General features: G+C 35.2%; 1 protein-coding gene across 2 annotated transcripts in view; it reads left to right on the top strand.

Moving 5' to 3' along the window:
- KDM4C (lysine demethylase 4C) overlaps positions 1-16,204 on the top strand; it is a 271,034-nt gene that overhangs the window by 182,171 nt on the left and 72,659 nt on the right. For both annotated transcript variants that reach the window (XM_049794708.1, XM_049794709.1), the window contains exons 16-17: positions 6,416-6,471; positions 9,599-9,707. In XM_049794708.1, the coding sequence (XP_049650665.1) occupies positions 6,416-6,471; positions 9,599-9,707 (165 nt within the window). The remainder of the gene's footprint in view (positions 1-6,415; positions 6,472-9,598; positions 9,708-16,204) is intronic.

The raw sequence follows: 16,204 nt of genomic DNA, 5'->3' as shown, positions 1-16,204 counted from the left end.
ATATAGAATGCTAAGATGTGCCATAATGAATTAAACCAAAGTCTATTTTAGCCTGTTATCCTCTCTCTAGTACAGCCAGAAATGAATACCTGGGGAAGAATATAAGTCTTGGGCAAGCATTCCCTAATGCTCTCTCAATCTCCTACAACATGCAGATAAGAAACTGCCTTAGCCAAAGGCAGTGTCTTTGTATTTACGAAGTAAAAGGTAACCTTTGTTGTATTTCTCTTTCATGAACTTATGCAGCTTCTTTTTTGACTGGTATAATATTTTATGATCCACATCTGGCAAAGTCACATACTCTGTGAAGAAAATTTTTGTTTGTTTGTTTTGAATCTGCAGCTTTCTGTTTTCCTTTGATAGCAACCACCTAGTTATTGTATTGGAGTACTTAGTTGAGCCCTTTTCCAAGTCCATCATGATTTTACTGGCATCTCTCAAACACCATAGTGTCTTTCTCTTTCCTGGCCTGACCAACCGCAGCCTACTTAGTTATCTCTTGTGCAGAAGCTCTTGCCGCTGATGTTAGCTGAATACAAGGGGTTTTTTTAATGAGGCCTGTGAAGTAAGGTTAATCAGAAGTGAACAAGATCTTGATAAATTATTGGGATATTCTGGAAAACTGAATGTAATTAAACAGGGAAATGTGCAAGATACTGAAGCTAGAATACAGACAAAGGAATGGTGAACAATGATATCAGCCATTGCTGTCAAGAGGTCCCAAAGGTTATAGAGCACGAGCTTAACAAGCCACTGTAGTCCAAAGGTGAACACTGTGTGAGCATATCTCCCTAGATGTGGGATGCAAGATGTATCAACAAAACATGCTTTGCCTGACGTCACTGAGGATTTACTCTAATTGCATTTCAGAGGGGAAAACATGGCTGCAGATGAAGACAGTAGGTGAAAAAGTTATGGTTGTTTAACTAACGGGCTGTAGATGGCAAATGGCAAAAAGGAAAGGAATAATCTGTTTATGACGCATAAGGTAAAAAGAAAAAGGCTTACACCACGGCAGGGAATCTTGAGCAAGGATGTCAAAGAGCTTGAAGAGATTGTTAGGTTGATTATGGAGACTACATTTTATGAGGAAGTTGTTGAAAATGTGTCAGACAAAATTCATTAGGAATAATATAGATTCTGTTTTACCCTGTCTTCATCTGCAGCCATTAAGTTATATGTTTCTTTTAACTGGATAAATACAATTCTTTGGAGATGCCATTGTAATTTACAGGATATTAGAGGAAAGGAGAAACAGTGATTTAACAAGAAAGGGGATTATGTGGGGCATGTTCATAGTTGTCCATAACAATAATCATTATATGACTTACTATATATATCCCTCTGCTGTGACTTGGCTGAACTCTATTCCCTTGCTGTGTCAGACAGCTTCCTGTCTTATACAGAATGCTGTAGCCAATGAAGTAAGTATGCAAATATGGAAGCATGAAACTGGCTTTTTATAAGCATTAGTGTCAATATGACTTTGAATTATGGCAGACTGTAAAAAATACTCAAAGATGACTAAATGCATTAATTTTAAAATATAAATGAGTGTGAACAGGCTTGGGTTTTGTGTGGTATTTATCCATGCAACAAAAATTAATATACAGCTATGCCTGAGTGGTATCATTCCAAAAAAGGTGTTCCATCTTTTGGATGTATGTACCAAAGGAAGCATGGTTAATTCACATTGACTTCTGGCTTTTGCTGTGGTTTCTAGCAGGTTTCTTTAACAGAGAAATTTAAAATAAACCAGATTAGGAATGCTGGTTGCAGAATTCAGTTTCATTGTAAGCAAGGAAAAGTGCTTAGTCCAGAAACAGTAGCTATGATCTGTATTGTTATGAAAAAAATGCATCGTCTCCACTAAAAAGCTAAAAGATGACGTGAATGTTAGTGTGCTAAAGCTTGTGAATTATATGGAGGCATCTTACTTTACACAGATACTGGAACAGAGAGTTTTCTTTTGTAATTCTAGAATGTTATGGAGATTTTTGAAGCAGTTGAGCAATTTAAAATGGTCTAAGATTTAATTTAGGTAAGTGTAAAATAATATGCTTAAGAAATTATTATTTAATGCAAATACAAATGACAAATTCACTTGTTTAAAGGATTTGCAAAGTAATAGCAAATCAGAGAGTAGATGTTTTCTAAGGTGATGCTCCATAATGTAGTCCATTCCTATCCTGATTTCTACACACAGGTTGACAGCAGACACACATGGATGTACAAAGACTCTCTTTCTCTGTGAGAACATGGGTAATAATTGCTAGTGTACATGTGATTTCACTGCCATCCATGGCAGGTATACCTGTATTAGGAATTACTAGTGTTTCTAAATATCAGGTCCCCTGTGTTTTCATTGCATGCAGTAGGTTGAAACTGGAGATAAAGTAATAGCCATGTCGCATTGATACAGGACAATATATTGCAACACAGGCATGATTTACAAAATCAGTTTAATGGTCTTTAAGCCTGTGGTCCTTCCCACTCATATTCTTATGTACACTGGTGAAATTTTCTAGTTCTTATGGGTCTAAGTTGTTATAGCCTGTATCCAGCTAACAGCGAACAGTCGTTACCCACCACCACTGTATAGGTGGGTTTTGAGAAGAGATTAAATTTGTTTCCTATGTGTCCTGCATAGGGGAAATATTTTTTTCTAGCTGATGATGAGGATATTTACAGCCACCCTCTTTTTTCTCTGGGCTGCCCTCCACCCCCTTTTTGTCCTCTTTTTCAGGATCTCTTTTTCTTTTTTTTTACCTAGTGTGAAAGCTCTGCAGTTAGTAGGTAAAGATTATGGCTTCTGTCTCTTGCAATGTCTAATTCACAATTCTTTATTTTTACAGTGGTCAAGAGACAGTAAGCCTTCAGAAGAAATTTGTTACCAACATCTTAAATAAAGTCTCTTCCTGTGCTGTTTTTGCTTAGTTTATTTGTGGACCTTCTTTAGGCCCTTGGACTTTCTAGTTGTATGAATAAGTTACATAGCAGATGATCAGATTAAGGCTTTCCTTAAAAGTAAAAAAATACCTATTAGAAGCAGGAAAAGTTCATCTTTATTCAAGCAATTCATTTCAAATGAAACTGGCATAAAAATGTCAAAGCTTATAAAATAGGAGAAAACCCACTGTTATTTTGCAAAACAGAGAAGCAGTCAGTTAAAGGATTTTTATGGTAAATATGAAGAAAGTGCTTCAATTAAAAAAAAATAATTGTGAGGGATCCACTGAACTTTTACATTTGAAAGTGGCAAATGGAGCTTTTCCCCTGCAAAGATTTCTATTGAGTCAGATTGATGCTCTCTTCCCCAATCTGCGGATATTATTCTACCTCTACATTGTAAGCTTCACGCTTCTGCAGAACTGCAAATGAATTGGGGATCAGATCGTCAAGAAGTCCTGCATGGCTCCTTTTTTGGGAGATTGTGCTATTTGCCTCTTCCTGAATGGATGTTCCATTTTAAGTATTATTTCCTATGCTACTTAGCTTATTTACTTTGTTACTCTCATGTAGTCATGGAGATGTGTGCCCATCTGTTATTATCTTGCACCTCCAGCTGTCACATATAAAACTAACTGGTTGGACTCATTCTGTTGGTCAGTATCTCACTATGATGGTGGCCAAGCTCTGTTCATAAAGATAAACAACACTGATAGCAGAAAAGGATGACCCATTCACTTAGGGTGTGAAAATCAGTCAAAGGAAGAGCTGAAGAAATAGATCTTTCTTCTGCTAATTGGTAAGAAAGATTCTAAGATGAATCAGATTTAAGAGGATGCAGTGCTGTAGGATTACTTTGTGGTTGTGTCAAGATAGTCCTCAGGATTCCCAGGTTGATTTAAAGATGTGCAGACTCTTTCATGCTGTAGTTTTCACATATAGGTGCTTGCCTTTGAGCACTGAATGCCAATTAGAAGCAAATTTCATGTGCCTATAGTGGTATTTTACTGGAAACAGTGCACTGTGCCCATTAACTGTTTAGTGGAATTTTTGTTGTAGTATTTCAGAATAATTTCAGCATGGTGAATTAATGTGTATAACAATGTGATTCCTTAGCATCTGGTTTAGGAAATTCTCTACCTCACACCCATGTAGTTCAGTAAATTTTCCAATTGAGTGATGTTTTTTGGAAAAGAAAATACTTTCAGGTTAAGAAAGATAACAGTTCTTCACACAGCTTGAGAGTATACCTGTGTAGGTGGCAGCACCTTGTTATCCTAATAACATCCAAAGAAGAGCAACAGACAAAGAGAATGTGAAGATGATTTGAATCACCTTGAAGAATAGTTAAGTGAATTTACTATATATAACTTGGCAAGGAATATACCAAGAGGTTAGGATATCGTAAAAATGTACAAATATTTGGAAGATAATTGTGGATAGGGAAGAAAGGGGTGATTATGTATAGTGGTTGAATAGCATCTCAAAGAGTAATGATTTGAAACTAAGATAGGATGTGTACATTGAACTGAATTTGGTAGGTGAATCTAGAATGGCATGAAGTTGTTTGACTTGATCTCTCTTTTGACAGAAGAAGTGGAAGAGTAAATAGTATTAGAGTAATTCTGGTTCCTGCCATTTTGCTTTACCTTCAAGTGTGTGGGCACTTAGGGGAGAAAGAGAAGAAGTAATCTTCTGTCCCTGTCTCCTTCCTCCCCTTCATCCATCCCTGGCTTCTTCCTTCCCTTTCTCCCTGTCTCCCTCCATCCCTTCCTCCTTTCTGTGTTCTCCCTTCCACTTGCTCTCTCCACTGCCCCTCCACCCACAATGAGCTTGTCTTGTGTTGCTCTTAGGTTTCCTAAGATGTGGCAAGAGAACCTCACAATGATACAGCTAATTGAATACAAATACTGGTTCTGGAAGAAACACTTTTACTTATTCTCCAACAGCCAAATGGAGAAATCCTATGCAATGATGTCGTACCCCATCTGAGCTGTTTCCTCTGTTGCAAAAGCTACGAAAAGTTACAAGAGTATAAGCTGAAGCTCCCACTCAGTGCTACAATAGCAGCCTCCTTATGTTCTATTTTTCTTTCTTATATGCTGGAACTACCTGTTGCTGCTCAGTCTCCTTTGAATACCTGAAGGAATTGGTATTCTGAGCCTTTGGGTTTCCTGATTTAATAGTCAATATTTACTGTTACAAAGGGAACTGTGATTTGGAACATGTTAGGTCCCATCCTAAGGATCTTGTGGGAAAAATAATAAACCTCAATTCTCTTCTTCACAATTCTACAATAATATTGAATATTTAAAAGGGTACTCTGTAAGAGGATGGGTTATATGTTCCTCATGGTTTTGGCAGGTAAGACAAAAAGTTATGTGCTTAAATTGCAAAGACAATTCAGTTGTCACAAGGAACTATTTTTTGGTTGGGAAAGGTCTTTCTCATAGAAAATGTAGTAAAGCATTCAATTAAATTTCTGGCAGACATTGATAATCTTCATTATTGGAGGTTTTAAGATGAGATCAGACTGGAGCATTACATAACAGTTCTTTTTTTTGGTTTGGTTTGGTTTGGTTGTTTTTTCCCTGCAGGGGCAACTTAAATTTAGAGCTTTGTGAGACAGCCTCTCTTTCTGGGTATAGATACACAAGCACAGGATATCTTGACTTCATTTTGTGCATTTGATTCTTTGTAGAGACCAGAAAAATGGAGATGGGGGAAAAAAACAACCCTAAAATTGGAAACACTTTCTCATCTGTTCCTGTTTAGAAAAAAAAAAGGGAAAGGATGGATTCAGAAAAGTAGGAGATGGAAGAGAGAGGGAGAAGGGTTGGAAAGTAGAAAAGCCTGTTTATCTGTTCAAAGGCACAGCTGTAAGTAGAGGTAGGAAAAGCCCTGTTTGGCATGTTATCTGGGCACCACTGAAATATACCTTGCCGAGTGCCCTGAAAGCAGGTGGAGTTGTACTGAAGATCAAGGCAGTGAAGGTGTACTGCAGCAAAGGGAACTTCTGGGGAGGAAAAAGAAAAAAAAAAAAAAAAGGTTAACCTGCCACATATTCTGTGGGTTTATAAACTTGAGAACTGTTGGGAACAAGCAGGTTTTCAAAGTATTTGAGTTGGATCAATGGCTTGTGAGTTAGTTTCTCAGAAACTTCTATTTAATTATATGTCATTTTACTTTGTTTTACCTTAGTAATCTTATTTAAGCTGTTTCTCTTTTCATTATTGTATTCTTGTATCTTTCCTGTAAGGAAATGCAATGCTTACAAGTGGCAGTTTGTAACCCAGTTACAAACAGTAACTGGGTTACATATAACATTACAGTTATATGTACATTACAGTACAACCCAGTACGTTAAATACATTAGCAATTTACATATTCTTATGATCAGCTGAATAAAACTGATTTGTAACCAATCAATAAAGTTCACTTTATTCTACACTATTTTTATTTTTAGGAATGTTGTCTCTGCAATTTGAGAGGTGGTGCATTAAAGCAAACTACTGACAAGAAGTAAGTAATATGTACTTCGGGATTGTATGTGCTTGTTTTAAACTTTATTCCCAATCCATTCCCATGTATAAAGCCTTTGTAAACCTAGTTACTTAACAGTGTCCCTTAAGCTGAATCATTGCAGAATTAAAATTACTTCTATCGAAATGTGCTACTGGCGTTTTCTGAAATACTTAGATTCTATAATGTACATTTGGTTTAGTATTTGCATGCACTTACTTGTTCCAAATTTCATTCTACTGGCCTTTGTGTAAAGAAAGTAAATGAGAGCTCATTTGTCATTGTTTGCATGGCAAGTCTTATCAAACAGTGAAATGTATTTTCTTCTTTGGTCCTGGAAATTTGTGATTACAGAATTCAATACAATACCTTTGAACTTCTAGAAACAGTATTTTTTATTAATGAATTTGAATCATATTAGTTTTAGATTTTGAAGGTTTTTTTAATTAAACTTCTATCATACAATGTCAAAAATAATATTGTTGCTGACATCATGCTATTAACAGCATCAGTATTTTTCTCTGTATTTGGATAACAGAATACTATAGCAAGTAACCCTGACAGATAAAATGGAAAATGTTGCAGCTTAATATTTTTTCAAGCCAATTAGTGGAACAGTCTTTATGCATTTTGAATCTTCTCATGTTTAATTAAATTATTTTATTAAATTAGTAATATCCTGTAGATCTCTTTCTTTAACACTTTGGAATGCAGCGGTAAGAGATGATCTAGCTGCAACATTCTTTTCCACTTAATAAACAAGAATTTATTTGTCAGTGATTTGTAATTGGTTGCATGACCCTTGTAAATCGTCCAGATAGGAGAAGGTTTTATGTGAAACTCACAGCCAGATCTTATCTTCAGAAAGCATTAACATTGTAACTGTTTTAATGGAGGTTTTGACTAACACATGAAAATTCTCGGCTGCTTTTTAGTTCTGTTTTAAACTCCCCTAAATCTCACTTAAAAAAAAAAAAAAAAAAAAGACAAAAGTGTCATCTCAGTAGAATGTATCATGCCCTTTTGATATTTGCTGCTGATAGATTGCATGTTGCATCTTTGAAAATACCTACCTCTTTTTTGTAGATCAATTAAAATATTTTAGAAATGTTTCATAAGATTTATTCATAGAAAAAATACCCACAGGGGATTGCAGAGTGACTAGAGTGACTTTCTCTGCATAGTCATACCTTAAGTCTTTGGTTTTGCATTATATCTCTCTGTAGGTTACTGTTATGGATTTATAAAATGAGAGTTCAGTAAAAGTAGTTCAACTCTTGTTTTCCTGCTTCCAGAACACCTTACAGTTGCTACGCATTGTTGAATCTTTCATCTCTTTCAGCATTAGCTACCATTCAAGACTTTTGAGAGGTTTTGGAAGAGTATGTTCTAATTATGTCTTTTTTTTCTCCAACAAGTGTAAAATCCAACATGTGCATTCCCTTCTCCCCTTCTTTCCCTCTCACATACTGGTTAGAGATATAGGATGAGCATTACTTGGATTTAAAAGCTAATGAATCAAACACGACGTGGAGGGGTAACAATTTGCCATGTAGGAGAACTGAGATTCCTTCTTCTGAGCAGAACACAGCAATTGTTTTCAGTCCTGTCAGGTTGAGAGATGTCAGAGTATAAAGGTTTGGGTGAAGAATTATTGAAGAGGCATTTTATTTATAGCATTTCTGTCCCATAAAGCTTAGATGGTAAGACAATGTAGTTTTGCAGGCAGGCAGGCAGCAATGAAAAGAAAAAGAATATTTTTAAAAGTTAAAAAGTCTCAAAGCAAGACTTCTTCCTGTAAGTTAGAACATAAACAAAACTGTCACCGTAATGAAATTATAGATCTACAATGTTTATCTGCTTTTATTTGGGCTGAAATGTATAACTTGCTAATTGATATGTCATCTTTACATACAGCTCTTATTCTACACTTTGGCCAATGCAACTTGAATGTCACATGACAGCAGTTTGTTTAGTCCCTGTGTGTCGTATTATACTTTTCCAGATATTTTTGTCAAAGAAGAGTTATTGAAATAGCACCAATATTTTCTAGTGCAGGAAAGAGAAATTATTTCTGTTCTGCTGCATCACCCGCTATCTCTTTTAGCTCCATCCTGCGTTCGTGTTAATCTGCTAAGATGCTCATATGATGTGTGTCTCGGGAGATGAACAGAAAGTGAAGTGAGGCAAGCATTCAGGGCTTACAAAAAAGAGCAAATGTGGTAAGGGGGGAAGATGTACAGTGAATGACAGGGAATAAGGCAAATATGAGGCAAGGAATGGAAAAGTTTCCCTTTCTTCAGATGTATGAGTTGTCTACTCCAGAAAAAGATTTTAGAAGTAGTCTCAGAAGGCTACTCTTGGTTAATAAAAATGTCATTAGCTTCTCTTCTACTTCATATAATATTCACTTTCAATATTAATTTCAGACTTTTCTCAGTTTCATTAGCCTTCTTATTTTGAGATTTATGTATTGAACCTGCATTTGGAAGATATAGCAGTGCTTTCTGATGAGTATAGGAAGCATATAGCATCATCTGACAAGCTTCCTGAAGTAGCACTGGTCCTAGGCACTTGACATGTGCTTTCACTGCTAAAGGGGATCCTGTTTATGTTGGGCATTGCAGTGATAGCCTGATCAGTTTGCTGCTTCTATGCCTTTATATCTGTAACCAGAAGGTCTTGATACCATACTTATTTTTATGCTTTGATAGATATATGACTGATGGTGATCATGTGTGTTGCCTAAGAATAGTTACTCAGGTCTGAGTAATGTTAATCCAAAATACTGTAGGTGATAAATCACACAAGAATCAAATACTGTGGTCTTCACATACGGACCTGGATAGCACAACTACAAAACCTTTGCACTTAATAAATTGAATGTGAAAGATGCTTAAAAAAATGTTGCAATAAAACCCCAGTCTGAAATTATATTTACACGAAGTGGTAGTGTTCTAAGGTTTGTTAAATACGTTTCAAAGAAGTTTAGGAAATCCTAATAAGGAAGTATTTAGAGATGGTTGACTTTAAAAAACCCAAACACACAGCAAGTAATGAAAGATCTTAAACACTTGTATTTCTATGGGGTTTTTTGGTGGTATTCTTGACTTGCCACTTTTCACAGGTGGGCACATGTAATATGTGCAGTTGCCATCCCAGAAGTCAGATTTGGTAATGTCACAGAACGTACACCGATAGACACTAGCAGAATACCTTTGCAAAGATTAAAATTGGTGAGTAGTATATTCATATATGCTTCATATATTCTTTGCTATTAAGGTGTTCCAATATTTGAAATGTATTGAAAATCTGAATTGTGATGATTATTGGCAGGTACAGAGCAATAAACTGTGTTTAAGGTAAGGAATAAATAACCAGGGTTTTATCAAGATGGGCTTTTTGACATATCATGGCCATTCTTTAACACTGTTGACAGCCTTTGGTATTTTATTAAAATAAGTTCAAACCTGCCCTCCCTCAAAAGAAGAATAACAAACTTGACCAGTGTCAACTTGTGAAAGTTTCAGTTTTGGAACTGGATTGGTGATGAAAATGTTGAAACCCAAATAGACTGGGAATATCACACAGTATGTATTTGTGAGGTCTTTTTATTATGTATTTTTGCCTCAAGGAACTGTTTATGAAGGTAAAACGATGTATGATCTGTTTGTTACGTGTATGTCTACCATCTGGGCATTGAAAAATATGCACAAAACAGATTACACATTATATTGGATGAAAAAAACCCTGTTTCCTGAGGATTTCAGAAACTGGCAGAAAACATAAATACAAGTGCATCAGCTACTAACAGTTGCACCCTGTGTTACATCTAGAGCAAAAATGTCATTCAAGAAGGTTGAGTACACAAGCAGAAGATATGCATAAGTGCAATATAAGAGTATTTTTCTTGCTATATTACATGAGAATTACTTAATTTGTCAGCATGTGCATCACTGTGATGTCATCTGACAGAAAGAAAGTGGTTAGTGGCTCATTCAAAATCTTAGGAAAACTATCAGTTTTCTGGATCTGCCCCACACTATTTCCAAAGTGGTTCTTGGTCTTGCTGATCTTGTATTTGGTCATTTTGAACTATTAATCTTTTCATTACATTTTCATTTCATTCATTACTTCTTGTGTTTTCTAGCTGTATCTAAATGTGCGTATGCAATTTTGAGTGGTTTAAATTGATAGCCTGTACTTCAAATGGTAATCCCTTCTAAATTTTTGTTCAAAATTTTAGTTTTCACATGTCCTTATAAAAACAATGTAAAACACATTTCTAAAGAATATGTATAATTCATTATAAAAATGTTCTTTCTAATCTGAAAAAAACCCAAACAGTAGAAGCACTGAGAATTAATTTAAGATGTTCATTCTTATTTTTTGAAGATCTTAAACAGGCACAGATATGTATCTGGTGGGAAATTGTTAATTCAGGGCTTGAAAATGCAGAAGTATTTAGTTTACCATATGTTGAAATTAATTCTGTGGGCTGTCCATGACTTGAACTGTACAGGAGCCTTTTGGAGAAGACTTGAATTACTTGTAGATTTTTAGCTTTGAAGGTATGGAGCAAAAATTTGTGAAGTTCCATGATTTACAATTCCCAGGTAATTTCTGCTGAGTATGAAGCAGTTATGATAATCAGTTATTTATAACCCAGAGCATTTTCTTAAATTCTTTCCTTCAGTTGGTAGAAGCTTGCTTATAGTCCTTAGTGCTTTTACAGTTCTTGAAGCCTCCTTCAATATAAAATGACACTGAAGCACTACAGATTGTATTAAGCAATATATACCCTTTTGGTCTCCTGTGAGTCCCTGAATGTTTAGAAATACAGTACTTGCTTTCCTTAATACTGTTTTTTAAAGTAAAAGAGTTTGTATGTTTGAGTGGAATGAATGTTGTGATGAAGGAACTCAGCTGAATACAATAAAAATGAGAGACAGGGTACTTTATAACAGCCATTGCTGCAGGTAGTAGACACCCTTACTGTGAGGAAAGGAAGCACTATAATCCTGGTTTGGCTCATTAAACCTTACTTTTCCAAGACTTAGTTCCTGACATTGAATTTATAATGAAATAGCTAGACTTGAACAAATTTAAGGGAAGTAGGCAGTTTGACCATTTCAAAAGGCTCTGTAATGATTTAATGTCAATAGACCAATAAAATGCTGCTCCTTGGGTAAAGGAGCAGAGAAAAATCTACTCTAAAACCACCAGCAATCTGTCTGCTTTTAAATTTTGGCTTTTGTTGCAAATAAGTTGCTGTATCTGATGATTTTATTCTGCTCTGTTTCACAGTGAATACCCTAGGTAAACTAAGTCTCCTGAATAACATTGTAGTATTTTGTATTTTTAAAAAAACATTTTTAAAAAGTAGTTATTAGATAGAATTGCATAGACACTTTATATTTTCTTTAAAGCACTGTGTATTAGATACTTTTTGTACATTAGTTCTCATTTCCTGAAACATGCTGTCAATGACCTTGTGCATATATGCCATGTCATTCTCAAATCAAATATGATCCTTATGTTTGTCTTCACTTCCTGACTGTTGATGCTACAGAATAACAGTTGTGCTCTCATACCCACTGTCATTGGGTCCTTTGCCTCGGGGGAACCCCAAGAATTATATCCAAATTAATTCTGCTTCTTTCTCTAGGAATTCCCATCCCTTCTTCCCCCCACATGGCCCCATTTTTATCTTTCATTCCTCTCCATTATCATATACTCTATACTTTGGAGTACACAGCTGATAGCATCTGTCTTGCTGTTAATTTCTGTAAAAACATACTGAGTGATTCACACTTTGACATTAGCTTTGGGCCAGTTTTCCCCTTTGAAATTGTAGGGATAACCAATACTGCTCTTCAGCAGCCAATTCCTGCTTCATAGCTATCCTGTTTTTTAGGTTAATGATATCTTTGTTCATCTCCATCATTCAAAGCCAGAGACTGTTCATTGTACAAGTAAAAGGAAGTTTTGTACATTGTTTGTTGATATTGAGCCTTCACAAGCAATAAATGTTTTAAAAATACATTTTTGGGCCTCTCTTTTTAATGTTCTTTATCTTAAAGCATGGGATAGCTAATGGGCTCTCTTACTATGCCATCTCTCCTTTACAAAATTTGGGATGTGTTTTGTTGAATATTTTTTAAAGAAGCAGAAAACATTGGAAACCAAATAGAAAAGGATAGATTACATTCTGGTGTGCAGCCATACCAGAACTAGATCTTACAATGTAGGAGCAAATAGTTCTAGTGTTTTAAACATTTCTCTTTCTACCCCTGACCTCCCCCTTCCTCTCTTCCCTCCTTCCCCCCCTTCTCATCTCTCTCTCTGAAATAGTAAGAAACCCAAATGAGCAGAATATGTACTGTCTTCAGAGATCTGTAGAGGCTGAGCTGACATTTTCTTTAATGTAGCATCTCCAAAGGAATATCAAGGGAGATAAAAAGTCAGTGTTTTATTTTTGACAAATAACTGTGCAAACATGAACATATTGGTAGGCTGGTTTTTATTGCTTAGTTAGTATGTGTACTGATTGCTGTTAAATAGTTTTAGTTCACTAGATATTTTGGGTTAAAATCAGTGTGTTTCCTGTCAATCTTTACATTATTAAATATTCAGTATGTACTATTTCTTCCAGACTAAAGATCAATATTTTTTTTATGCTTACAGTAGCTTATAACTTTAAAATTGTTTTATGCAGCTGTTTCATGTTTCAAGTCAGTGGGTTTTTATAGAATGCCAAATGTTTTCATATTTCCCTAGCTTTTTTCAATGGGTTATGTGCCATGTTCCACTGTTGCTGAAAATTTACATGATCGTGAAATGTTCATTAAAAATTAATTCTCTTGAAAATTATTCCTTAATGCTAGTGAATGAAACAGTCTAAATCAATACTAATAGAATATTTTTGGTGCTATGTCTTTCATAGCGGAATGTGATACATTCTGTGTTGAAATAAAACAGGTTGTATCATCACTTATATTTTAGGGGTGTACACCCATGATATTGATGGACTGTAGTTGACTTTTCATGTGAAAGCAAAAGGTCTCCCAGGCAGCCTCAGTTTAGAGAATATCCCACAAAAATGCTATAACCTGTAGTTTCTCCGCTTTACCTCTCTGTGACTATATCTTTTCTCTTTTTTTGAAACATGTGAATGGGAAAATGTGATTGTCCTGGTCTTTTTTGTCAGAAAGTCAGGCTTTCTTACTTTATTTTAGATTCAGTCTGGATGATCACATCCATCGGACACTTTGAGTTCCAGTAGTCATGTGGAATGACAATTTGTGATTATGAAGCTAGGAAACAAAAATGTTGAATTCGGATATTAATGCACACATTCTAAAATGAAATGGGTGGAGGAATATATCTTACCATATCACACATTTTAAAACAATATTTTACATAAACTACAATATGCTAGCTGCTTTGTAAACACTTAGTTCAGATGGTCTCTGTTGCAGTGGTCTCCAAGTTTAACAGCAGATACATGAGCAAGCATGAAAAGACAGGTAATATACAAATGCCAACTTCAATACTGTTTAATCATAGTGAAAATGTTAGGAGCAGATACAAGGGAGGCAAAGTTGGTGAGAATTGATGGTATGGAGGGCAACCACATGAAATTTTTCTAAACGTATATGCAGAGTTTCAGCTGGTGAAAATTTGGAACAAGTTGTGATTTGGAGGGGAGTTTATGCCAGGAATGAGTGTGGTGTCAGCTTCCATCCCAATGCAATTGGGATGCATCTAACAGTTTACCCAAAGCAGATAAAGCTTAGGTTTCTAGCTGAGTTTAGCTTTATTTATTTTATTTTTGCTTTGTACCATTTGTCCTTAAGTCTCCAAGAGAAGCCTGGGTGTAAATGTCTGCTTTTGAAACCTATTTTCCTTGACTGTTTATTTGTATGAGGTTTTGGGTCATAGAAAACATACTGTGGATTCCTGTGTGTGTCAAAGTCAACGATAAACTCAAATTTACTTTGGGAAGGGGAAAGCTTTTCCCCAAGTACCTAGAGAGTCTCTGCTTTCAAAAGAGTGTTAATTACTCAGCTCTAATTATAAATATGAACTATAGCTGCATGAAAAAGTCTCTGGAGATGAAAAAATCAGACTGACCTCTCAAACATAAACTCAGCCTTGAAAAGAAAGAATAAGAGCTCTCTTGTCTGTCACTCTATTTTAATAAAACATAGGACATAAAACCAGAATTAAATAAAAGCACTTACTATTATAAGGCCAAGGAATCCAAGCCAACAGGAATATTTACCCTTGTCAGACGTGGGATTTATAATGAACAGTAGACATTGTAAATGAGAGTGTTTAAATGTTTCATCTGTTGCAAAAGAAACATTTAAATAGAATCGGTAGCATCTGTTTCTAAACCTATATATTTAAGATGTCAACTCTAAAATCATGTTTTGAATAGAATACACATCGACTCAATAGCAAAATACATTATCTGCTTTTAATATCTTCAGTGTTTTAAAATGCTTGGGTATTGGTTTGTCCTTTCAGGCAGTCACTGCAATGCCGTACTGAAACATGCACATAAGATGCCTTTGTTTCTTTATCTGTAGAGTTTCCTATTATTTTTACATTTGAAATCCTATTTCTCCAACAAAATAGAGGTAGAAAATGAGTTTTGGAATAGCTGAAGTTGCCCTGAAGCTTTTGATGACCTCAAATTTGTATTTGACAAGTGAACCGAGTATAAGCGCAAGTGTACTCTGAGTGAGGAACATTATTTTGAAAAGAAATTTACACTGTGACGATGACTGATCTACAAGCCTTTCAGTATCTGGCTGAAGCCATAAAGTTCTTTTTAGAAGCCTATACACTTTAAAATTTGCACCTGAAGGCAAATAATAGTGAGCTTGAAAGCCAGAGATTATAGTTTTGAAAGGTACATCAATTCTGAAAATACAGAGGTTTCTCTGTGGTATGCTACTGAAGAATGGAATCAAAGCAAAAATGCGTATGAGCTTTTAGAAGAACGAGCAAATATTCTCCTGCCTGTCATTCTATTTTAATGATGTATGAAATCTAAAAATGGATTAAAGACATTCGAGGACACTGCTCATCTGCTGTGTTCTAATTTGTAATGAAATTCATTTGTTTAACTACAGTCGAGTAGTAGAACAATTGCAGCTGTGTTTGTGAAAGAGTAAAGAAACACTTCCACTGGTGTATACCAGTGCTGCTATGCATTTCTAGTAATACAAAGAGGTATTGATTACTTTTCAAAGTTTCCAAAAATATTTCTGGAAGGACAATTGAGGAGCCATACATAAATTCATTCATTAACTCATTGCACACATTCACAGGCAATGGGAGCAAAATAGACAGAAAAGAGGTTTTAAAATATTTCCAAATTGTTTTAGAACTATTAATAAAATAGCTTTAAATAGCACACTTTTTGATTTAACAAAATGTTAACTAAAAATGATGCAGTAGTTGATTACTGCAATATATAATTCATTAAAAATGTAGTGACTTATTGCAATCATGTACAAAATACAATTTAGTGTACATGCTTTAGTCACAGCGTTTATAAGATTTTTAATAAGTATGTTAGAAGAATGTACACTGCTGGCTGTATAGTACTTACTGTCAGAATAATTTGCTACAATAAGCAGATCCTATTGCAAACTGTCAAATTTGTATCTTGCAGTGGTACCATACTATCAAGTCTTATGAAAAATATGGAAAATGT

Source organism: Accipiter gentilis, chromosome Z (assembly GCF_929443795.1).
Source record: "Accipiter gentilis chromosome Z, bAccGen1.1, whole genome shotgun sequence".
In the NCBI taxonomy this organism is placed as follows: domain Eukaryota; kingdom Metazoa; phylum Chordata; class Aves; order Accipitriformes; family Accipitridae; genus Astur; species Astur gentilis.
Note: the sequence above shows the minus strand (reverse complement) of the source record. Positions and strands in the feature narration are given on the sequence as shown.